Source organism: Crocuta crocuta, unplaced genomic scaffold (genome assembly GCF_008692635.1).
Source record: "Crocuta crocuta isolate KB4526 unplaced genomic scaffold, BGI_CrCroc_1.0 scaffold4, whole genome shotgun sequence".
NCBI lineage: Eukaryota > Metazoa > Chordata > Mammalia > Carnivora > Hyaenidae > Crocuta > Crocuta crocuta.
The window spans coordinates 1519315-1545590 of NW_027529996.1; the positions used below are offsets into that span (position 1 = coordinate 1519315).

Sequence of the window (26276 nt, forward strand, 5' to 3'; positions counted from 1 at the left end):
GCTCCTCTCATTATGGCAGTTCCTACTGTTAACATTTCTATTGTAAAAGCTGTGATTGGGCATGAGAAGAATATAATCTACTGGGTATTCCGGACTGCCAACCTCAGAGCTGGCACCATACAAAACGAGGAAATGCACATGTAGGAGAAATGCTTTTACCTCCTGTCAACATCCCTCAATCTGCAGGCACTTCCTCAACCCAGCTTGGATGCCTTCAAACTCAGGGCCAATTCATGACCAACGGTGCTTTTAGAATTTTCCCCCATCATATACCTTGGAGGAGGCAAAAAAGAACTCGTGCCATATTCTAAGAACTTGGCTTGCCTGGTTAGAAACAGATCTCAGAGACCATGGTTCCAAAACATTACTTCCTAATGATGGATGGTTTTGTTTACAGCTCCTTGGCTATTTTTACCGTGTAGCCTACATCCCTCTATAGACCCTCTCCCCTCCACTCGGCACTCTCCCTTGGTGTCACACACACCAAAACTAAACTAATATGATAATATTTTCCCATGAGCTTCCTTATGCTTTGTTCCATAATTAGAAATTGAGTTAATAAAGTAGCCCTCTGAGTATATTAACAGGGGGTAACAATTGCTTGATATATTATGATTGCTACCCCAATCCTTACCAGCAGGGGGAGCTTCCATTTTACCAAACAACAGGAATCCAAGCCACAAAGGAATGAAATCAAAGCGATGGAATTTCAGTTTACCAGACTGAAATTTTCCAAGTAGCCACTTGGAAAGACATTTGGAGGCTTTCCTGATGCTTGTCTATAAGGAATCATAGTTCAGTCATGTACTCATTCATTCATCAAACATTTGTTAAGTGCCTTCTATGAATCAAGCCTTGCTGGGCTCTGGGAATAAAAAAAAAAGAATCACAGCCCTGCCCTTAAGAAATGAGCTTTCTAGAGGAGAGAGGCGTGTAAATAGTTACAAAACTGTCCCACACTTTGTCTACTCATAAAGTCAACTTCACACAGTTTTGTGTGAACTAAAGTGCAGCTAAAGCACCAAGCATTTATTTAGTTGAGCACATTCAGCAGATGTTCAAAAAGTATTTGTGAATAATTGACTGATGAAACATAATGCAAAATAGAAATAGGGCCTGTGATTGGAAAGGTTAAGCAATGTGTACACCAGCTGCACAGACCTATGTTATGACAGAACTTCAATGAACTGACTATGGCATAAAAGAGAGACGTGTTTTAGGCATTAATCTATTCTAATGGAAAATGGTGAATGGAGGGCATGGCAGTCTATCAATGAAGATAGGAAAACAGAGACAGCAGAGGGCCTTATTAACTCTTGCTAGAACCCAGAAGTGCAATAGGAAGGGAGATACTAAATTAAAATGCCCATACACAAAGAAGCATGATCTCAGGGATCTGAGGGAGTGATTCCCTTTTCACTGTGTCCAGCATAACTAGCAAAAATTCAGCACACTGACCTGCTTCATTTCCTATCAGGACTCCTTGCTCACAGGCGACACCAAATGTGTCTGGTTTGCAATGGCAGTGACACTGGGTCCCCTGGACAGTGGCAATACCGCCATTTTGACAAGGTCGGCAATGGCAGGGGTCAAATTCATCCAGATATTCCTCAAGAGCCCGCTTCAGGTATAGTCTTTTCACAGAGGCACAGGGTACTTCCTTTACTAGCTCATACAGAGGCGTCAGCTATACAAATAAACACATCATGGTCAATAATCAGGGTTTTAGGCAAGAATATTTTTCTTCTGGCATTTAGGCTGAATCCCCATTAAAATAAAAATCAAAAGCCACTCTTGTGTTAATTCCAATTATTTCTTGTTCAAATAAAAAGAAAGCAATTCACTTTCTTTGCAAGACAAAGGGAAAAATAGGAGTGAACAGGGAAGGAATTTTTTTGTATCTTGCATAAAATTTTTCAAAACCAACAGGACATTCATTTTCTAGTTATTGAAACAGTATTTTGAAGGCAGCACATTTCCACCCTTGCAGAGGACAGAAGAAAAGCAAATGCACTTAAATTACAGTGAAGAAGCAAGTGCAATTAAATTTAAGATTAAATACCCAACTCTAAGAGACTTAACATGTCTCTTAGCAGAGACCATGACTGTTTTCCCCTGAAGAAATTTAAAACAGGTAGACATTATTGTTCTGTATTGAATAGGCTTGATGAAAAGCAGCTTGGAGACCCTAGATGTGCTGGCTAAGCTTTAACAATCTGCTCTCCTAAGAAGAAAAATGCTCTGGTTTGTAGCATTTGCCAGATTCTGCAGTGTCACTTCTCTTCCCATGGCCGATTTCAGGTTGCCGCTGTGATGTCAGTGACCATGGAGTCAGGAAGACAGAGGCACCCTTGGCCTTTATGAGGGTCCATCTTGAGCCGGCTGCAGCTCAGCACTGGCATAGGAGGATCACTTAACGACTGGGCCACATCCCCCTCCACCTCGTCCCAAACTCTCTCACACTGCATTATAAAAGAACTGACTGGAGGGCATTGCGTGGACGTATACCTATAATGACTTTGCACAGCTATGACGGTTACAGTCCTATGTGGAGAAATGCAGAGTCAAGAATGAGAAGGAGTGTCTGATACTCCCTAGTCAACAATTTAGAATATTTTAAGATCTGTTATGGGGCACTGGCATTGAAAATAAGTCATTGTGAATATCGATGGGGGTGCTTTATGATAAGACCTCCCAGGGAAATTGCCTTCCTCCTTTTACCCTTACTCAGAGGCAAATGGGTAGGTATGGTGTTATGAAGGTGTTTAAGGAGCTTTTGTAAGTTGGAGGGATTATAAAATGTGTCCAAGTCCAGTTTCACCTGAGACATTTCTTGACTCCCATGACAGAGAAAGGATCACAGAACAAGTTCTGCTATAGCATTTGATTTGAAAACGTGAATTTGTGCCATTGGGATGTATGTATTAGGGAACGCCATGAGCACTGCACACTTTTGAGTTTTCTTACATACAGTTTCATCAGTTTCATCCATAAGAAAAACCAGGTGAACCCAGAAAAGTGGACACAATTGAACCAACGTTAGAATACACAAAACACACACGCACCAACACACACTTCAAACATCCACGCAGTTCACCCCCTGTGTAATATACTACACCCGTCTACATCAGGTGCAGTAACCCTCCATCACCCAGAAGCTCCCCTCCTCTCGCTTCACAATAATTCAAAGGCTCTAACCCATCCAGCACCCAGCAAGCTTCAAGTCTTTTTCTTCTTAACAATTTAACACATATAAAGCTATGCTTTTGTTTTTATTGATGCCTATTTTTTTTTATTGAGTATCACAGATCAAGTTTTGAACATTGTGTCCTTAACCATTTTCCCCATGAGCCAGCGGGTCTTCATTGGGCAATTGTGTCCAGCTCTCTGATTGTTAGGAACATATATGGTGCATTATGAAAGAACTGACTGTATCAATAAAACATCCTAAAATTCGCCAGCCAAATTTGTTCTATTTTAATTTACATGTCTCCAAGAGCCTACATGCCATGGCCACAGGAACAAAGGTGATCTGACGAGATGGAAGACAAGCCTAAATGCCTTCCTCTTGCAAGAATCTATAATTCCTCTGAATGAGAAACCAAGGAAAACATAATCAAATTTAGGTCAAAAGCTTAAAATGCAAATTTCGTTATTAATTTCTCTTGGGATTTCCAAGACATTTAACCTTTCCAACTGAAATATGGACATACAAGATAATGAACCTTCTGTTTCTTATTATTATGTATACACTCATTTTGCTATACAAAACGTAATTGGGATACAAAAATGCTAATTACGGCTGTCTCTGTTTAACCACCTTGATTTAATCTCATTTTCCCAGGGTGAATAAACATGCCTGCTTTGTGCTGCTTTCAACAGAGGAGGACGTACCTTTTGTTTTATGACTTGGGGAAAATCAGTCACAGATCCTGCCCACAAAGCATATCGCTGTTTGTTTCCAGCAGGATTGTCCAGGTCCAGGAAACTGAGGCCAGACATGAAGCCTGGACTACCCCCCCTGACAAACGGGTTCCCTCGCAGAATATTGCCCTTCGTTCCTACATGACGAGAAATAGAATGAAATACGTCAGGATGCACAAATGAAACAAAGAAGAGAATAAAAAAGTGAAACGTTTATCAAGAACTAAAACACAACCCATCCCATTCTGGAAAAGGACAAACTATGGACACAATGAAAACATGAGTGATTGCCAGCAGTGGTAGGTAGGAAGAATAAGTCGATGGAGCACGGAGGATTTTTAGAACAGTGAAATTGCTTTACGTGAAAGTATAATGGTAGATACATGGCATTATATATTTGTCCAGGCCCATAGAACGTACAACACCAAAAGTGAGCCCTAACATAAGCTATAGGCTCGGGGTGCTGTTGATGTGTCAATATGGATTCATCACTTATAATGAATGTACCCCTGTGGTGGAGGATGCTGATAGTGGGGAGGCCTTAGTTTCTGACAGGGGTATACGGAAACTCTCTGTACTTTTTGCTCGATTGTGCTATAAACCTGAAACTACTCTAAAAAATACCTATTAAAAGAAAAAAGAAGACAAACACAATCATTACCTGACAGTAGATGATATTAGGGAATTATCATTCATATTCTTAATGTTCTTAGTAGAATAAGAACATTATGTTATACAGGAGACAGTCTTATTTCTTAGGAAATAAATGTATATATTTTGGGATGAAGCATCATGGAACCTATTTCTAAATGGTTCAGCTAATAGCACCAATATTTTAAATGTATAATATTTACATATTGCTAAATGTCATACTATCGCAAAATGTCATAATAATCATTACTTATAGGGGATGGGTATATGGGTATTTATTACTAAGTTTTTTCAACTTTTCTGTACGTTTGAAAGCTTTCATAATAAAATGAGGGGAGTTCATTGCATCTGGAATACTAACTAAGCAAAAAGAGCTATTAATTAACAGGCATACATTAACACATGAAAAGTGTTCTAAACAGTAAATACTAATTAAATTCTTTTCTGCATTTATGTGACTTATAATTTCAGAAATATTTTTGTCTCCATTTGTAATTGATGTTTACACTGGTCATGACTGGAAATCCCTAACTTGCAAGCCAGATTTGAGGTGATCTTCAGTTCATTTCTTTTAACAAAATTTTGCAGTTTCATAAAATTTTGCAAATTCAAAAACTGTACATTTACCAGAAACTATTAAAGCCTAAGGCACCTGGGTGGCTCAGTTTGTTAAGCATCTGACTGGCTCAAGTCATGATCTCACAGTTTGTGAGTTTGAGCCCCACGTCAGCACAGAGCCTGCTTGGGATTCTCTCTCTTTCCCTCCCTCTCTACCCCTCCCCTGCTCTCTCTCTCTCTTTCTCTCTCAAAATAAATAATAAACTTAAAAAAATAAAGTCAAAGAAAAAGAAATTATTAAGGCCTGATGTTTTTGATAAATTGCTGGAGGACTTCCTCATCTCCATTGTTAACTCTGGTTTTAATATACAAATAGTCACCATTTTAAGGCAGCTTATCACAACTAAGTGCCTCTGCTACCTGAATCCAAATCACATGGAGTGACTACAGATTTCTGAGCTCCAACATCTCTGAGAGAATAGCTTGGAGGAGAGCCTCGGGATCAGCATTTTAACAAGCTTCCCCAGGTAATCCCCACACAGACTCAAGTTGGAGATATCACCAATGAATTACAGATTCTGAGAAATTTGTTTTAATTTCATTTTTAAGCCTGTAGCCTCTCTCTCCACACCTCAGTGAGCTCCCTGCTCCCTCAGGACCCCCTCCCCTAGAAAAGCAACTCGGTGAGACAAGCAGGAGCTCAGACTGTGAAGCCAAATGTCATGCCTTTGAATCTCATGTCTGACGCTTACCAACCGTGATCTTGGGCAATCATTCTGTCACTCGGTGTCCCTGTCTGTATAATGCGAATATGAATAATACCTAGCTATGTGTGCCATGTGTGTGTTAAACACAAAATAAAAGAACATCGGTGAGCAGTGATAACTGCTGATAACTGATAACTGATGTCAGCCCAGCTGATAACTGATGTCTACATCTTCCCAAAGCTCCCCCTCTTATTTCTATTTCAGATCACTATATTTCCATCTCTTTCAAAAGCATGTCCTCCTGAGGCACCTGGGTGGCTCCGTTGGCTGGGTGTCTGACTCTTGATTTCGGCTCAGGGCATAACCTCACGGTTTGTGAGTTCGAGCTCCATCCACATCAGGCTCTGCACTGACAATATGGAGCCTGCTTGGATTCTTTCTCTCTCCCTCTCTCTCTGTCCTTCCTCTGCTCATGCATATTCTCTCTCTCTCTCTCTCTCAAATAAACTTTTAAAAAATTAAAAAAACAAAAACATGTGCTTCTCCTTTGTCATGCCAGCCCCATGAAGACAGGCATTTTTCTGGGGTGTCCCTGCTTGTGGCCCGGTGCCTAGAACAACCCTGGCATGTACCCTGGGCTCCATAGACAGGTGATGAATGAAAGAAGTGAATGAGTAAATACGCCTGGTTTCACTCCTCTGTCTTCCTCCTTCCTACCGTCATCTGCCAACATCCCGAGAACCCCACTTCCTCAGCAAGAACTCTGGCATCTGGGTCAGTCTTCACCTTTGCCCCAAGTTATGCAGTTATGCCGTCACCGAGAATTTAAGCTCTAGTACTGCTCAGTCTGTTGCTACCACACTAAGAATCTCACCATAAGACAAGTATGTTGTAATCACCAAATTCAGTGAGGCATTTCCAGTCCTTCTCTTATTTAACTTCTTTCTAGACTTTCTCCCTATGACTTCTCCTTCTCCTTTACTTTTAACATTACTGATCTTTTCTGGTTCTTTTTTTTTAAGTAGGTTTTTTGCCCAAACTCATGACCCTGAGATCAAGAGTAGCATGTTTTACCGACTGAGCCAGCCAGGCACCTCTTTTCTGATTGTTACCCTATCAGATTATCTCTTCTCAGCCCCTCTTCTTTCTCTACAACGTTATCTTTGCAATCTTTCATTTAATCACTCCCTGTGCTAAATCCTTTAATGGCACCCCTTGTCATCAGAACGAAATCCAAATTCCTTAACAGGGCATCTAGACACAATGAATCAGTTTATTTTTCTAGTTCTTTTTTAATCACTCAAAGAATAGCACACCACCTTCCCCACTCTCTCCCACCACCACCACCAGCATGCACCAAAAACTGCACTGAGCTTCCATGTCAGGGTGGAAATAAATTTTCTCCCTATGGTCCTTTCTCTAGGCTTGATTGCCAGCTGTCATCTCAGGGGGAAAAGGCAGGATATGCTGAGGACACATTTACAGTGCACAGGAGATACCCAGTGAACTTTCCATGGTGGTGTCTCACTGCCATGACATATGAAAGAGGGATCAGAGGCAAAAATAACCAAATACATTAAAAAAAAAACAAACCCACAAAATATAACACCTGCTAAAATATCAAAGGCCCCCTGGAGGCCAGGAATCGGGAATTAACCACAAGAGAGAGAGATGGAGATTAAGCTTATAATGCAAGTTGCCCGCTTCTTATTTACCTGAATCTGATTTTAAGGTGTCTTTCAGCTTCTTGCAATCGCTCTTTGATGACGAATACAAAAAGTTGGTAGTTGACGAAGTACATGTCTTTATATCTACTGAACTAAGACCTGAGGGAAAAGTTTTAAAGGTGCTTAATTTCTGCATTTGTTAAAGACCTCTTTTGAGATGCAGCCAGGTGTGAGAATGGGAATAAGAGGTTATATTCTACTGTTGTGGCCGTCTAATCAAGAGTGATATGATAGGAACATTTTCAGCTGCTCTAGAAGGGTCAAGGGTCAGAAAAAGAAATATTTGGTTTCTGTTATTAAACAAAATACCCATACATGTATACATTTAGGAATGAAGCATTATGTGTCTGAAGCTTACTTTCAAATGATTCAGCAAATTTTGGCTTCCATTATCTTTGATCAGACACAGGAGAAGATTGGGGTGATTTCTACATGAAACAGTGGAAGGAGCAGAAACTGAACACCCAGAACAGTGGTGTCTTTGACCCACCCATAGTCAGCTTCTTGGGCATAAAGCAAACAGATAAAAGTAGACATGTAATGGCCCCAGTCCACCTACTGGAAACCCCAAAAGCTGGGTTCTGATTCTATAGTAATTAATTTCTAAAACCCTAAGTCTATTGGCTCAATCTCTCCATTTTAATATCTTTACCATCTCTAGTTTCTAACAATCCCTTCCCATGACTCATAACCTGAGAATGTAACAATTACTACTCGTTATCAAATGGAGTTTAGCCAATGCATTTTTTAAAAGAAGGACAGAAAATAATAAGTGTGGAAATATATTTTTCTTCTATAATGTTGCTAACTATATTATAATAACCTCAATGTTTCTTAAAGAACAGTTGGGGGGGCACATATTATATCTCAGGAGTTTTTATTATATTTCAGTTAGAACTTTTAGGAAGAATAGAAACTTCTCAAGAGTAAAATTTTTACCTAAAAAATGCTTTGACCAAATTGGAAAGCTTTAATAAAATTCTCCTCCATTTCTTTTAAGTGCCAAGGAAAAAAAGGCTGGGAGGCAGTGAAACTGAGTTTAGATCAAGCCACCTGCTGGATTAATTTTCCAAAGAAACATTGCCTCTGTCATCGCTACAAAAAAAACTTGTGCTTGTACATCATTTCCAACCAGGGAAATTAAAAAAGTTCAAATTCTAGTTAAATCTTAAGTAGATTAGTATTTTTGCCCATTGGAAAAAAAAATAGCCAATGGTAACATAGAAAAATATTGTAGTTCACCCACAAGGGAAGGTTACAAGATTTCTTCTGGATCTCGTGTAATTAGTCTTATTCTCCTCCAAGGTTGTAAGGGAGCTTTGAGTGAAGAGAAAGACCCTGAAGCAGTGATTTGGAATGGAGAAGGAAGTGTGGACATCACCTTAAAGACAAATTTGGGAAGAAGCAGGTTTGACTTGGAATATTAGTAAATCAGAGCCAAAAGGTCTTTGGAGAGAAGGAATGAACATTAAGACACCACCCTCTCCACTCCCACATCAGGACACATGGTGAGAACCGTCCTCTTACTATGGGGACAAAAAATCATGAACTCAGTGGTGTGCAATGATTCTAACAAAAATCAGGCAATTCTAGCAACAAAATAGCATAAGGAAAAATCTCAGCTGACTTAGGAGCCAGATACACCTCTTACAATCTGTATGACCTTGGGTGAGTCTTGTCTAACACTGACTATGTCTCAGTCTATGGGAGAGGAATTGTAGTGGCCATCTCTCTGGGTAGTAGTGAGGATCACTGGTAACACAGGTAACTTGCCTCTTGTAAGAAAGGCATCCAATACAATTAAGCTATTGTTATAAGAATTAGGTAGTAAGCAAACTTGTGATATCCAAAGCAGACTTTTTTTAAAGGAAATGTTGAGTGGTAATGAACAGAGATAAATAAAATACTTCTTTTTTTGTGATTTCTGAAATATAATACCTTATTAGCTTTTCCTCAAAGAATATTACTTAAGCTGAGAAATGGAAAAGGTTAAAAAGTATTCTAAAAATCCAATCAATACCTTCTGGAGACAGCCAGTAATGATGATGGCTATCTCATATTTCAGGGTACTATCCAAAAGAGTAGGCAGGCTTTTCTTAGAGCCTAGAGAGCCTGGCCTGAAGAGCCAGGCTTCATACCACTTTGGATTTGTTGCAATTTAATCTCTGTCATAGTTTAAATCTCTAAAAGTTTAAGCTAACTACATTTTATTTCCCCCATTAAAATTCCTGCAATGCTTGTAGTTAATAAAATTTTTTTAATACTCTACCGTTTTTTTTAATTTTTTCTGAGTCCACATAAAATAGAATTTTGTACTCTCCTCCTAAGGACCCAGACTGCAGATAATGTGTCCCATACTGGTCGATTAATCTTCGGTAGGCATTGTAGTCATACAGAGAGGGAAGGTAGGAGAGCTCCTTCCAGAAGGGCTCTGCAAGTTGTAAAAATTCCGGATTGTTATTGACAAACTGAGCCACTTCCACCGTGTTCTGGACAACCAACAATTGATGACTCTATGGGGAGAAGGAAGAGTAAAAGGAGTTTTAGATTGAAGATAAAAAGGCAGTGGAATTATTTCCCTGTTCAATGTCTCCATCAACTGCCACCTCAAACCCAGACGATAAGAATTTTTATTTCTGATGTGTGATGAGGTCTTTTCTGGGCTCACTCACCTGAAGCAATCTAAGGAATTTTTGGAATCCCAAATAGGGATGATATCTGAGTGATGTGATAGTAATCTCTTACATATATGGTCTTTAAAATCTCAACTAGAAAAGAAGGATCAACTTCACTCACTACTAAACATTCTCACACATATAGGGATATAAAATAATGTGTCCCTAAGGAATATATATTGACAATGACTTATAGGTAAGGTGAACATATAATTTCTATCTCATACTGTGGTTCCTCACTTATGAGGCTTTTTAAAAAATTTTAGTAGATTTAACATATTGTGTTATATTAGTTGCAGGTGTACAATATACTGATTCAACACTTCCATACATCACCCGGTGCTCATCGCAAGTAAACTCCTTAATCCCCACCACCTATTTCACCCCCCCAGCCCCCACCTGCCTCCCCTCTGGTAACCATCAGTTTGTTCTCTATAGTTAACAGCCTGTTTTTTGGGGGAGTGGGTTGTTTCTTTTTGTTGTTGTTTGTTTTCTTAAATTCCACATGTGAGTGAAATGATGTGGTATATGTCTTTCTCTGATTGATTTATTTCACTTAACATTACACTCTCTTGATACATGTTATTGCAAATGGCAATATTTCATTCTTCCTTATGGTTGAGTAATATTCCAGTGTGTGTGTGTGTGTGTGTGTGTGTGTGTGTGTATGTAAAACATCTTCTATATCCATATATATATTTATGTATATGTATGTATTTATATATATATATAATACATCTTCTTTATCCATTCATTTATCAATAGACACTTGGGCTGCTCCCTTAATTTGGTTATTATAAATACTGTTGCAATAAACATAGATGTGCATCTATCTTTTCGAATTAGTGTTTGGATTCTTTGGGCAAATACCCAGTAGTGGATATAATGAGGTGTTCAAAAAACTTCCTAAGCATCTTGTAATGATGTCCAAGACAGATCTACCTTATACAAAATCCTCATTTTTATGAACAATAACATAAAGATAATAAATTCTTATACAACTCTTATTCCCATAGTCAGCTTCTTAGTCATAAAACAAACAAAATCAATACTCCTTTATACCTCCCTGTGATTTCTTAATCAAGTTACTGGCTTCAAGAATGAGATGAATTCAAAAATGCAGATTTTGAATGATGGTCAGCCTGAAAATTCGTCAGCAGTAGGTGTACATCACTTAGTACAATCCATCTCAACTGTTCAGATTGCCCAAGATAAAAGTTTTAGTATCTCAAAACAACAAATTATCTAAAAATAAGTCTTTTAACTTCCTCAGATAAAAATTTTGGTATCTGGGCATCTAGGTGGCCCAGTCAGTTAAGCATCTGACTTGTGACTTCAGCTCAGGTCATGATCTCACAGTTTGAGAGATTGAGCCCCACATCCAGCTCTGTGCTGACAGTACTTAGCCCACTTGGGATTCTCTCTCTGCCCTTCCTCTCACCCCCATGCCCTCACACATGTTCTCTCTCTCTCTCAAAATAAATAAATAACATTTTTAAAGTGTGGTATCTCAAAAGTAATAAGGTGTCTTAAAATCTTTTAGTTTTATGCACCTTCTAAGAAAGACTCTAGTATTTCTGTTTAGAAAGCATATATTAATTGGATTTTTAAAAATTTTATAACATTTATATAATCATGTATAGTAATCATAAATTAGAAATTTAAGAAAATTTTAACTTGTAGATTTGAAGATAATGCTTTCATTCAAAAGATTTTCAAATAAGAACAAATACTTTAGTAAGAAAAACAAAGTATAAGGGCACCTGGCTGGTTCAGTCAGTGGAGCATGAAACTCTTAATCTTGAGGTTGTGGGTTTGAGCCCCAGGTTAGTCATAGAAGAAGAAAGAAAGAAAGAAAGAAAGAAAGAAAGAAAGAAAGAAAGAAAGAAAGAAAGAGAGAAAGAAAGAAAGAAAGAAAGAAAGAAAGAAAGGAGGGAGGGAGGGAGGAAAGAAAGAAAGAAAGAAAGAAAGAAAGAAAGAAAGAAAGAAGGAAAGAAAGAAAAGAAGGAAGGAAGGGAGAGGGAGGAAGAAAGAAAGAAAGAAAGAAGAAAAAATATTAGTAAATATATTATCCAAGAGAATTGACAAGATACAATGTTACCTTTTAAGAAATATATTACATTATCTCTTTGAAGAAGAGTCTACTACCTTAATTTAAAAATAAAAGCTGATCCTTTTGGTAAATACACTTTTTTTAATGTTAGAAAGAGTTAAGCAATAAAATATGGAAAAGTTAACTCATGTTTCATACTAACCTTTTGCTTGTGGATTTCATTGGTATTTGAATTATGACTATACGAAGAAGATGACGAAGATCCAAAAAAGGAGTGTTTCCTACGAGACGACATATATTCTGCCGAGGTATGCTTTACATAAGACCAGCTACTGTTGTAAAACTCATAATTAAAATCATTATTTATTTTCACCTATAAAGAAAATGAAAATTTTTGTTGTGACTAAATCAAGGCCTTGGATATAACCAAAAATCTTCCATGGATCCTTTAATGTGGATACTTTCTTCACACAATCTTCTCCAAAAAGAAGAAAAAAAGAAAAAACCTCTTCATTGACCCAACAACTATGGCTCTCATTGTAACCAGGCCCATATAAATATAAGAAATTGAACCTGTTCTATAATTATTCTTTGTGAAGCAGAAAACATGGTATCAATAACAGCAATCCCAAGTGTCTCAGAGAATACATTTGTGTACAAACAGCTCCCATTTTGTTTTAATGTCAACATCTAGCCCAGAAGTCAGCAAATTAACAAGACCACACTAACAGAAAACTGAAAAGCTCTTGCCTCTTGATTTTTCGTCTAAGGGGAACAGAGATGCAAATCGGTGATACAAAGCGATTAGATTTTTTGGACTTTGGGAATGTTCCATGTGATCCAGGAATAGATATAACTTTATAATTAATGCTAAAACTGGATTTTTCCCCCTGTGATAGATAGTAGAAGAAAAGGCCATCCCAAAAGAATTTTGAAGCAGACAGCAGGATGGTCACATGCGGCTAACAGAGATGCGACATCTCCGGCACTGACGAAAAACACAATCATTTATTTATCCCTTACTTTATCCAAGATCAAGTTTCAAAATAAAATGCCTACATGAGCCTGGCAAGGAACATAAATATTGGAGGCATCCAGTGGAAGGCAGTGATGAAGTGAACACACGTGCTGTCGAAAAGGGGTACCAACACAGGAATCCATTACACAGTTGCCATACTTCACTACAGGTTCTCGCATTAACAGCTGATCTGTTTTCAAGAAAGGAGCTAAATCTGAATCTTGACACAAAAATCTCCAGATTTTTCAAAATCATAGGCAATTAATTTGCTAACAAATGCCAATCACCATGAGAATCAAACAAGACATGAAAGATGATTCCCTCTCATGGTGTCTGCTCTGTACAAAAGAGTCAACTCAGTAACTGGCTTCACGAGCATTTGTGCTGTTAGCATATATCCATATACATCTGTGTTTGAGATCAATGTGTAAAAAAGCACATGGAAAATTAAAATGATGAGTATGATACACTTTTAAATACAAACCTAAAAGGAAAGAAAATAACAGAGTATTATGCAGTCATTTTAAATAAATGCCTGGAAGAGAAATATTCATGTTAAATGAGAAACTGTTATAAATGTGATAAATCTGTTAATTACAACCATATAAGTATATTCCCCAACCAAAAAAAGAGATTAGAAAGAAATTCATCAGCAAAATGTCAGAAAATATTATATTACTTTTATCACTGCCCATGTTCCAAATTATGCATGAACATTAAGAACACACCACAAGATACGAAAAGATAGATTTATTCATATCTTTTATTAGAGCATTATTTTCAGTACATTATGAAATTGGTCTATTTAAAAGTCAAATGCAAAAGTTTAGCTCAAAGCTGAAATGGAGAATATATGTATTATTATTGACTACAAAGAGGCGTTAATAAGAATGCTATTAGAGATTTCTGCAGCCACTAGATACTGTTTGGTTTCCTGTTAGGTTTTATATAGGCACACAATTTAATTTTTTTATTTCTCTTAAGAAAGACAAGTTATCTATCTTCCTTCCAATGTAAAAAAAAAAAAAAAAGCCTATTTTCCCTCATCTTCAGATCTTCAATTCAAACGTTTGATAAATGCAAATAAGCCTCTTCAGTGGTTTAGTTCAGCATCTCCTCACTCTCTTCTACTCTACATATAGCTGCAAGTCACCTTTTTCAAGGTAATGTGATTTCCTTAAATAACCCTTAATTCATACTCTCTTTCTCCATCTAACTTAGAATCCTGAATTAATTAATTAATTAATTAATTAATTAATGCACTCAGACGGATCCTTCCTCTAAAATCACAAACTCAAACATCCTACACTCTGCCACCTATTCCTCTTTGGACTCTCATTCTATCATCACCATAGCAATTATTCAACTTCACAGAGACAAGTTCTTCAACTTGGTTTCCTTTCTCTCTCCCTGCAGCTTCACTTTTTCACTTCCTTCCTTTTCAGATAGACTTCATGGTTCATGACTTCAACCAGTCTCTCACCAATGAATTTAACATCCTTGCCTAATAGGCCCTGCCATCATGCTTGCCTGGCAGAATTCCAACCTGGTTCAGTCCCCGCAGCCAAGCTACTTAGCACTACAATCACACAGCTCTTGATGGGTACCACTGTAAGTCTATTCGTGATTTCTGATCTCAGGGGAACCCTCAATGCAGTCCAGCAGTCCTACACTTCCTTAGTCCATTCTCTTTCTGTCCTATTTCCTACAGTACCTATTTCAAAACTTTACCCCCTACCTCAACCCCCAATCTTAGAACCACTTCTCTCACTCTCAGAAAATGACCTTAATCTCTTTCTTTACAAACATTTCCATTATCAGACAGAGGACTCCTAAACTTCTTGCTAATGAATCCACAAACATATTTACATTTCTCCTCTTCCGTTCCCCCACGGGTGTCTCTTCTCCATCTAAAGCTAACTTCTCTCATCAATCGCATTTACAATTGCACAAGAACCATAAATACCTAGGAATAAACTTAACCAAAGTTGTAAAAGATCTGTATGCTGAAAACTATAGGAAAAGTCATGAAAGAAATTGAAGAAGACACAGGAAATGGAACAAAAAGTCCATACTCATGGATTAGAAGAACAAATGTTGTTAAAATGTCAATACTACCCACAGCAATCTACACATTCCATGCAATCCTAATCAAAACTGCACCAGCATTCTTCTCAAAGCTAGAACAAACAATCCTAAAATGTGTATGGAACCAGAACAGACCCAAAATAGCCAAGGTAATGTTGGCTGGAGGCATCACAATCCCAGACTTTAGCCTCTACTACGAAGCTGTAATCATCAAGACAGTACAATATCAGCACAAAAACAGATACATAGAACAATGAAACAGAACAGAGAACCCAGAATTGGACCCACAAATGTATGGCCAACTAATCTTTGACAGAGCAGGAAAGAGTATCCAGTGGAAAAAAGACAGCCTCTTTAGCAAATGGTGCTGGGAGAACTGGACAGCAACATGCAGAAAAATGAAACTGGACCACTGCCTTACATCATACACAAAAATAAACTCAAAATGGATGAAAGACCTAAATGTGAGACAGGAAACCATCAAAACCCTAGAGAAGAAAACAGGCAACAATCTCTTTGACCTCAGCTGCAGCAATTTCTTGCTCAACACATTTCCAAAGGCAAGGGAAATAAAAGCATAAATGAACTATTTGGACCTCATCAAGATAAAAACCTTCTGCATTGTAATGGAAACAATCAACAAAAACAAAAGGCAACCAACAGAATGGGAGAAGATATTTGCAAATGACATATCAGATAAAGGGTTAGTATCCAAAATCTATAAAGAACTTCTCAAGCTACACACTCAAAAAACAATAACCCAGTGAAGAAACGGGCAAAAGACATAAATAGACACTTTGCCGAAGACATCCAGATGGTCAACAGACACATGAAAAGGTGCTCAACATCACTCATCATCAGGGAAATACATATCAAAACCACAATGAGATATCTCCTCACACCTGTCAGACTGGCTAAAATTAACAGCTCAGGAAACTACAGATGCTGTCAAGGATGTGGAGAAAGGTGAGCCCTCTTGCACTGTTGGTGGGAATGCAAACTGGTGCAGCCACTCTGGAAAACAGTATGGAGGTTCCTCAAAAAATTAAAAATAGAACTCCCCTATGACCCTGCAGTAGCACTACTAGGAAATTATCCAAAGGATACAGGAGTGCCAATTCATAGGGGCACATGTACCCCAATGTTTATAGCAGCACTTTCAACAATAGCCAAATTATGGAAAGAGCCCAAATGTCCATCAACTGACGAGTGGATAAAGAAGATGTAGTTTATATACACAATGGAATACTACTTGGCAATGAGAAAGAATGAAATCCTGCCATTTGCAACAATGTGGATGGAACTAGAGGGTATTATGCTAAGTGAAATTAGTGAGTCGGAGAAAGACATGCATCATATGTTTTCACTCATATGTGCAACTTAGGAACAAACTGAGGCTTGATGGGGAGGGGTGGAGGAGAGGATGAAATGGGTGATGGGCAATGGGGGGAGGGCATTTGTTGGGATGAGCACTGGGAATTATACGTAAGCGATAAGTCATGGGAAGCTACCCCTGAAACGAAGAACACATTGTGTACACTGTATGTGAGCCAACTTGACAATAAAAGAAAAAAGAAAAAACTGGGTTATCCTCCAAAAAGAAACAAACAAACAAAAATAATAAAGCTAGCTTCTCTGTCCCTTCTCCCACCTCTTCTAAGGACTTATTAAGTGCATTGTTTATCCCCTCTCCCATAGCTTCCATTTTTCTCTCTCTACTGGCTCATTCCTATCAAACTCATATATATTCTAAGCCCACTTAAGTATAGTATGTTACAAGGGCTCTGGAGACATTCTTGGGTTCAGATTCCATGTTTGTTATCTATTACCTCTATGACTGTGGGTAAATCATTCAGCAGTGTTTGTCTCAGTTTCCTCAACTGTAAAATAGAGATGACAGTACCCACTTTTTAGGTTATTATAAAGAAAAGAAGATCCATTTTAAGCACTTTTGAAACAGTGCACAGTATATAAAGGGCTCTAAGTGTATGTGAGCTATTTTGATCATCATGAAAATTATTCCTGGTTAAAAAGGTAGATTTAGAAATCTCAGATATCTAGGGATGCCTGGGTAGCTCAGTCGGTTAAGCATCCAACTCTTGGTTTCAGCTCAGACCATGGTCTCGCAGTTCGTGGGATGGAGACCCACATTGGACTCTATGCTGACAGCAGGGAGCCTGCTTGGGATTCTCTCTCTCCCTTTCTCTCTGTCCCTCCTTCCCCATCTCTATCTCTATATCTCTCTCAAAATAAATAATAAACAAATAAACTTAAAAATTAAAAAAAAAGAAATCTCAGATAGCTAGACGCATACCAACAGAGGATCAGATAATTAAGCATAAGTTAAAAGTGCCTTTAGAGGGGCGCCTGGGTGGCTTAGTGGGTTAAGCGTCCAACTTTCGCTTAGGTCATGATCTCGCGGTTTGTGGGTTCGAGCCCCGTGTCGGGCTCTGTGCTGACTGCCAGCTCAGAGCCTGGAGCCTGTTTCAGTCTGTGACTCCCTCTCTCTCTGACCCTCCCCTGCTCACACTGTCTCTCTCCTAGAAATAAATAAAAAACAAAAAATAAAAAATAAAAGTGCCTTTAGAATCTAATTTTGTTATTCTTATTTGATAGGCACATATCAAATTTTCCAAAATATATTTTCCAAAAATATAATGAAGTGCATTCAAAACTAAATACAGGAGGAATGTATAAGTAATTCATTTCCTCCACCCTCATCTTTACTCCCATCTGTGACTCATTCCAAGTTGACAATGAACACAACAGTCTTTCAGCAGCTCCCAGGCAACTATCAGAGGGGCACCTTCCCAACGCGACCATGGAGCAGGAATGTGCTTCTATGTCAAAGGCTTCTTTGTGGTATGAAAAATAGGAGTAAACAGAGGGAAAAAATCAAAGAAAGTGGCTTAGTCGACTAGAAACCAGGTTTGCCCTGGATAAACTACAATGTTCAAAACTGAAACAGAGATTATAGGAGAGATTCTGTTTTGTGTTTACTTACTAATGTTTATGTTCCAACAAGTCAAAAGTCATCTTCCACTCAGAGGTGGCTGAACACCCATGGCCTCAGGTCTATCTGAGCCATGGAGGGCATTTACCACCTCCAGATCCACACAGGGTTAGCACTTCTGGGACTGACTCACCGCCTATTGCTTCCATCTCACTTCCCTCAGGCTGGATCCTCAAAACATCTCTACTCTTCACTCAATAACAGGTTATAATTTCCCTCTATCTCTGACAAACACCTTCAAATTCAGTGACTGGAAAGGCATTTCAGATGTCAATCCAAAAACCAAGCCATGCTGACGGAAATGAATGTCAGGATTATGCTGTTATTAAATTATTTTCCTTCTTCAGAAGCGGCAGACTTCCAGCACATCTACCCTCCAACTGTATGTCAGAAATTGTCTCATTATTTTCTCTACTCTGTAACTTTCTAAACTTGACCCAGAAATATATGAGCAATTATTCCTCTTATAATTATGACAGAATTATCAACCCATCCTCCTAGGAATAGGAGAAAAAAAATTTTTCTACATATGCCTATGTCGCATTCTCACTTCTGGCCAATGGTTAAATTACAATACTTATTATTCCCCGTGTAGAATTTAGAGTTGAAAAAGCAATTAAATACAAGATACTGGAAGAGTAAAACATACTAGAAGAACAAAGGGCTGTGAGGTCTGACAGACTGGATCCAAGCTGTACTACTTATTACTTTCATGATTTAGAGCAAGTCAGCTGGAGTCCTCTGAGCCTCAATTTCTACATATATACAACAGTAAACTATTACTTACCTTCCAAAGATGTTATGAGGATTAAACCTATACAAATTGCCTAAAACAGTACAGATGCCACAGTAGGTAATCAAAAATTGGCAGCCATCTTTATTTTTCAGATAGGTTTCAGTTTCCATTTTCATGATACAATAACTTTTTTTTTCTATAATCTGTGTTCTTCTTTTTTTTTTTACAAATAGTTTATTGTCAAATTAGTTTCCACATAACACTCAGTGCTCATCCCCACAAGTGTCCTCCTCCATGCCCATCCCCCCTCCCCCCCACATCCATCAGTCCTCAGTTTTTGTCAGCATTCAAGAGTCTCTCATGGTTTGCCTCTCTCCCTTTCCCCCACCATTTCCGCCCTTCTTCTCCCCCTTGTTCCTCCGTCAAGTTCCTCCTAATCCTCCTATACGTGCAAACATATGATATTTGTCCTTCTCTGCCTGACTTATTTCGCTCAGCATAACACCCTCAAGGTCCATCCATGTTGCTACACATGGCCAGATTTCATTGTTTCTCATTGCCATGGAGTATTCCATGGTATAGATAAACCACATCTTCTTGATCCATTCATCTGTGGATGGACACTTAGGCTCTTTCCATGTTTTAGCTATTGTGGAGAGTGCTGCTATGAACATTGGGGTACATGTGCTCCTATGCCTCAGCATTTCTGTATCCCTTGGGTAAATTCCTAGCAGTGCTATTGCTGGGTCATAGGGGAGTTCTATTGTTAGTTTCCTGAGGAATCTCCACACTGTTTTCCAGAGGGGCTGTACCAGTTTACATTCCCACCAACAGTGTAGGAGGATGCCCATTTCTCCATATCCTCGCCAGCATCTAGAGTTCTCTGATTTGCTCATTTTAGCCACTCTGACTGGCGTGAGGTGGTATCTCAGTGTGGTTTTGATTTATGATACAATAACTCTTAAATAGAACTTATTCTATTGTAAGTCAGATGATGCTGTTGTTTGCTGTTTATAATCAAAATTGCATTCTGAAGGGGGTTAATTTTGGTAAACAAAAAGCCTTTCTATCTGAACATCCTTATTGTTTTAGTTTACAAATTCGGGACTAATAGATAAGAAGCACTAAAGTGGAAATTTTTGGAATTCTGGGAAGAAGGGAAGAAAGGAATGAGAGAGAAGGTCTTGGTAGAAGAGTACAAGAGGCCGAAGTGAGATGAGACCAGAAATCCTGATCTGTTGAGATTCTAGAAAGACAGATGTTTTGGGCGCCTGAGGAGCTCAGTCAATTGAAAGTCCAACTCTTGATTTTGGCTCAGGTCATGATCCCAGGGTCATGTGTTGGGCTCCATGCTCAGCATGGCTTAAGATTCTCTCTCTCTTCTTCTCTCTCTCTCTCTCTCTCTCTCTCCTTCTTGCAAGAAGCAGAAGCCTGGAAAGAAGACCCTGAAACCCTAAGGAAAATTTTAAGGTCTAGCAATACAGATGTTTGCAAGGAGATGGAGCACAGGCCACACTTCCACACTGCAGATTGGGTATTAATGGACAATACATCCATTTTACTGAGCAAAGTGTAACCTACACATAACCTGCAAGGCAGCAATTTGAGTACTAGGTGTATGCCCTAGAGAAACTCTAGTTCATCTGCATGGAACTCACGCACAAGAATGTGCAAGGCAATTTCATAAGAAAAAATTAGAACCAGCAATAAAAATGTCATTTAGATTAGCATGAATAAATTTCAAAATTTTGCCATATAAATGGCAAAAAAGAAACAAAACTAAGTCACAAATTTTTTATGTAGGGACACAGACATATGAGATAAACATATACATAAAAACAAAGAAGTGGTTAATACAAAACAGAAGACAGTGGTTGCCTACAGAATCAGTGTGGGGAGGATGTGACCAGAGGGGGTAGATGGGAGCCTTTAGGTCACTGGCAACATTCTATTTCTTAAAATACGTGGTTGGTATGTATGAGTATTCATTTCATTAGCTTTCTTCAAACTGTATGTTTATGTTACTTACACTGTTTTGTATATATGCAATATTTTACAATTTAAAAATAAAATCATTTTTAGGTGAGCTGACACCATGACAGTGGCAAAGAGATTATCATGGTGTGAGTTTTGACATCGTACAGGGACAGACCGACCATATTTGGGGCCATATGGTCCATGGACTTGAAAATGAGGCAAAAGAATATTTCAGCTTAAATGAGAGAAATTAAAGTATCATTTCCCCATACCCCAGAGTTAAAAGATATATATTCTTTTTAAGCCCATGTAAATCATTTATAAGAATTGATCAAATACTAGGTCACAAATAAATCTCAACAAATACAAAAAAATCAATAGCATATAAATAATGATCTCTGGTAATAATTCACAGATTAAAATCAAATTAAATCAATGAAATTAAGTACCTGGAATGTATAGGAGAGAATATTTCCACTCAGTCTATAGAAATCTCTTCCATCCCCACTAAACACCTTTCTGCATTGACCACCAAAACTTTTAGTGTTAATGACTCTGTTCCTAAACCGGCCAGTGAGTTCGTTGTAACTGTTTTTTAAAAAAATGAAGGAAGGAAGGAAGAAAAGATGGTTAAAAACTGGAAATAGCGGTTTCTGAGAAAAGAATTCCAGAAATTCTTGTAATATATTATAGTTAAGCATCTCTTTGAGAGAGCTCAAATAAAGAGAACAGTGTCCTAATGCACACCTCCCCTGAGTGGTATAATAGTTAAAACTAATAGCTGGAGAAATCCAACACCCCGTCAGCCAAAGAACATGTTTGGAAAACACAGCCCTTTCATATCTATGGCAACAGCTGGTTTTGAGTTGAATCTATAGATAAAGCCAATACAATTAAGATGACTCTTGAGGAGAAAGAACTTTCTACAACAAATTTCAACTAAATTGCCTCTTAGCATACGGAATGGTTTACTCTTTAGAGTAATTTTACCATTTTTCTGTCAATGAATTTTAAAATATGATAGAAAAAACACTTCTAGCTATCACTCTAAAATAGACTGTTTTAAAGCTTTGAAATCGTCAACTTGGATCTGACCCTTAAAAGTTCCTCAGAATTCTTTTTGGAAAGAAAAACATGGGATTGTCCCACTTCACTTGAAAATGAAAGTTTCCAGCTAGTTCAGATTACTACTTTTCAAGCCTCAGTATTCCAATAAACTACTTTCTCTTCTTTCTCTGCTCTTACTCTATTGTCTCTTCATTCTCTTGAGTAGCCTCACATCACTGTCATTGAATCAATTCTCTCTCTGCATCTCTATTTCTACCTCTCTCCCATAGGGTGACCAACTATCCAGGTTTTCCCAGGTCTGAGGGGTGTCCCTGGATAGAAGACCTAAAGGCAGGACAGTCCAGGGACAGTTGGACACTCTGCATTTGCCACATATATTTTCAAGTATACAGGTGTGAATGAAAAAAATGTTTCAGGTTGTGGCAAAGAGCTCTGAGCCAAAGGCTTAGCTATTAGGTGATTTGTTATTAGACTTATTCAACCATAAAACAAAACAANAAAGATGGTTAAAAACTGGAAATAGCGGTTTCTGAGAAAAGAATTCCAGAAATTCTTGTAATATATTATAGTTAAGCATCTCTTTGAGAGAGCTCAAATAAAGAGAACAGTGTCCTAATGCACACCTCCCCTGAGTGGTATAATAGTTAAAACTAATAGCTGGAGAAATCCAACACCCCGTCAGCCAAAGAACATGTTTGGAAAACACAGCCCTTTCATATCTATGGCAACAGCTGGTTTTGAGTTGAATCTATAGATAAAGCCAATACAATTAAGATGACTCTTGAGGAGAAAGAACTTTCTACAACAAATTTCAACTAAATTGCCTCTTAGCATACGGAATGGTTTACTCTTTAGAGTAATTTTACCATTTTTCTGTCAATGAATTTTAAAATATGATAGAAAAACCACTTCTAGCTACTCTAAAATAGACTGTTTTAAAGCTTTGAAATCGTCAACTTGGATCTGACCCTTAAAAGTTCCTCAGAATTCTTTTTGGAAAGAAAAACATGGGATTGTCCCACTTCACTTGAAAATGAAAGTTTCCAGCTAGTTCAGATTACTACTTTTCAAGCCTCAGTATTCCAATAAACTACTTTCTCTTCTTTCTCTGCTCTTACTCTATTGTCTCTTCATTCTCTTGAGTAGCCTCACATCACTGTCATTGAATCAATTCTCTCTCTGCGTCTCTATTTCTACCTCTCTCCCATAGGGTGACCAACTATCCAGGTTTTCCCAGGTCTGAGGGGTGTCCCTGGATAGAAGACCTAAAGGCAGGACAGTCCAGGGACAGTTGGACACTCTGCATTTGCCACATATATTTTCAAGTATACAGGTGTGAATGAAAAAAATGTTTCAGGTTGTGGCAAAGAGCTCTGAGCCAAAGGCTTAGCTATTAGGTGATTTGTTATTAGACTTATTCAACCATAAAACAAAACAAACCAAAATGAAAAGCGACTACCCACCAGTGTGCACTGGAAGCTGTCCAGCACCTTACCCATTTCCAGTAAGTTCTATGTTGGGAGGAGGTTTATGAAGGTCGCAGGAAGGTCTGCTTTCTGAGTCCTCGCATCTGTCTTCATCAGCACTATCTTCTTCACAGTCAGAATCCCCATTGCAAACCAAAGATTTGCTGATGCACTGGCCTGTACACAAGATAAGCCCCCACCAATAAATAAATAAACAAACAAATAAATAAAAGAGAGGAGAAGAGAAAAACTACCTGAGATCAAAACAGTTTTGCCCTTGACCCCAAAAACTGTGCTAATATTCTAATCTGAATTTGAGATCAATCCTCAAGATGTCCAGGAAAGGACTGGTGATTATTTTGGTCCTCATACTACAATACACAAAATTGATTCTGACCTCAGCTGGACACAAAATTGAAAATAGAAGTTGAATTCAAATTCCAGGCTCTCACCCATAATCAAGCAGTTTCTCTGAGTCTTCCAGAATCAAACAGTGCCAACCACTGGGAAGATACATTGACGTCCTGCCCTTCAGCTTTCAGTTTATTTTTTTGCCATCACTGACCAAAATATCAAAGCCCTGCTTCTTTTGGTGATTTGATGTGTAAGCTTTTGAGAGCATAGAAATTGGGTCAATAGGTTAAAATCATCATTTCTTTAGCATCTACTCTGTGCAAGACACTCTTCCAGGTGTTAGGATACAAATATAAATAAAAATGTATTCTGGCCTTTCATATACTTTACAGTCTAACAGAAAGGGCTATAAAGACATAGATCATTATAATTCAGCAATGTAATTGCTATGATAGACATGCATCCCAGGTACCAAGGAAGCACTGGAGGGTACCAGATGATCTAACCCTTGCCTACCTCCCCAGTATCATCTCCAGCCATTCTCCTACCAGCTTCCAAGGCCATAGTCACACCTGCATGAATAAAAGGCCAGGCTTCTGCCATCTCCGCTGGCCTTGCACCTACAGTTCTCTCAGCCTAGCAGGGTTTCTCTACCCGTCACCAACCTGTCCTTCAAGAACCAAATTAAACATTATCTCCTTTCAGAAACCATCCCTCCTTCACAGGCTATAATGCATGTCCATCCTCTGTGACCTCATAGTATGCATTGCACACCCCTCTCCTAATGGTATAGCATGCACCCCACTATGCTCTCATTCCATCCGATCTAGTGTGGTAGAGAGACTACTACATACAGTGTACTTCAGATGCAAAAATTAAAGCAATAGGGGGGACTGGGTGGCTCAGTCAGTTATGCGTCCGTCTTCTGCTCAGGCCATGATCTCACAGTTCATGAGTTCCAGCCCTGCGTCAGGCTCTGCGCTGACAGCTCGGAGCCTGAACCTGCTTCAGATTCTGTGTTTCCCTCCCCTGCTCGCTCGCTCTCTCTCTCTCAAAAATAAACATTAAAAAAATTTTTTTAATTAAAGCAATATAATCCATATCCTCAAGGAGTTCACCGTCTTCCAAGAGAGATAACCAGACCAGCAAATATTCCAGATTTCAGATAGTATAATGTATGTAGGGAACAGAGAAGTGATTCGTTAATTATCTCTATCGGTTGGGAAGTTAAGGAATGCTTCTGAAAAGAGGAGTCACCTGATCTGGGTTTTGAAAGTAAAATAGGAGTTTGACAGATCTGGTTGAGGAGTGCTTCTAATACAGGGATTAAATATGTACTATCCTGTGCATAAACTTTAATATTTTTGAAAGAAGAGTCTAAGCGTTTCATTTGTATATTCACAATCCTTACCATGGTATCTGGAACATAATAAGAATAATAAATATTTGCTAAACATTGTTGAATGAATCTGACTGCATAAATAACACATAAACAATAGGTCAAATAATACGCAATGCCAAAACTTGACGTTGTGTTTCAATCACCCTGTGCATAGGAGTGATCTGTATTACTCCTTGATTAGTTAGAGTTGCTTTTCTTGTAAACATAATAATAATTTGGGCAGTAACTTTGTTTTTGCCCAATCTCAGTGTACCAGACTCACTCTACAACTTTGCCAATAATGCAATGTCAAGAACTGTTTGGGTCTGTCAATAGCCACATTCCTTTTCAAAGAAGCAAGGAAAATCCTTACCAGATGCCTCCTCTTGCATTCAAAATAATGATAGCTGAGTGTGTAATTAATATGCCAATAAAAAGCCTACTGATATTGGCCTGCAATTAATTGTAAGGCCCATATAAATTCAGTAAAATTCAACAAATATATACTGAGCAAGTTAACCAAATAGCATTTGAAATTACACCTTGCATGCCAAGCCTATGAAAAAATACCTGAAAAACACCTGAAACGCTCTCCACATCCCTCTTCTGTTGGGCATCCTCGGGTAGGTTCACACGATTGTGTTTCAAATGCATTTCCAACACAAGGATGGCCGCCATACTGCCCGTAAACAGCAACTGACCGCCTGCGAGTCTAAACACAGAACAGGTAGTGCTTTCTGACATCTCCTTTCCTTTATCTGAGAAACAAATCTGAGAGAAATTAATACAATTGAAGACACAGTGTTAAGGAAATTATTCTGGTGGTCCACAGATGTAAAACCTCCCAAATCAATAAACCCACAGACCCACTTGTCTGGGA

The 26276-nt window shown here is 38.4% G+C and overlaps 1 protein-coding gene across 1 annotated transcript in view; it reads right to left on the minus strand.

Annotated features, from left to right (window-relative positions):
• The window catches only part of C7 (complement C7), a 58503-nt gene that overhangs the window by 21617 nt on the left and 10610 nt on the right, over window positions 1-26276 (minus strand). Inside the window, exons 4-11 of the mRNA XM_077763444.1 lie at window positions 25967-26108; window positions 23691-23838; window positions 21577-21715; window positions 12498-12668; window positions 9837-10080; window positions 7556-7666; window positions 3895-4061; window positions 1459-1687 (exon numbers count right to left, since the gene is read on the minus strand). Of these exons, the coding sequence (XP_077619570.1) occupies window positions 1459-1687; window positions 3895-4061; window positions 7556-7666; window positions 9837-10080; window positions 12498-12668; window positions 21577-21715; window positions 23691-23838; window positions 25967-26108 (1351 nt within the window). The remainder of the gene's footprint in view (window positions 1-1458; window positions 1688-3894; window positions 4062-7555; window positions 7667-9836; window positions 10081-12497; window positions 12669-21576; window positions 21716-23690; window positions 23839-25966; window positions 26109-26276) is intronic.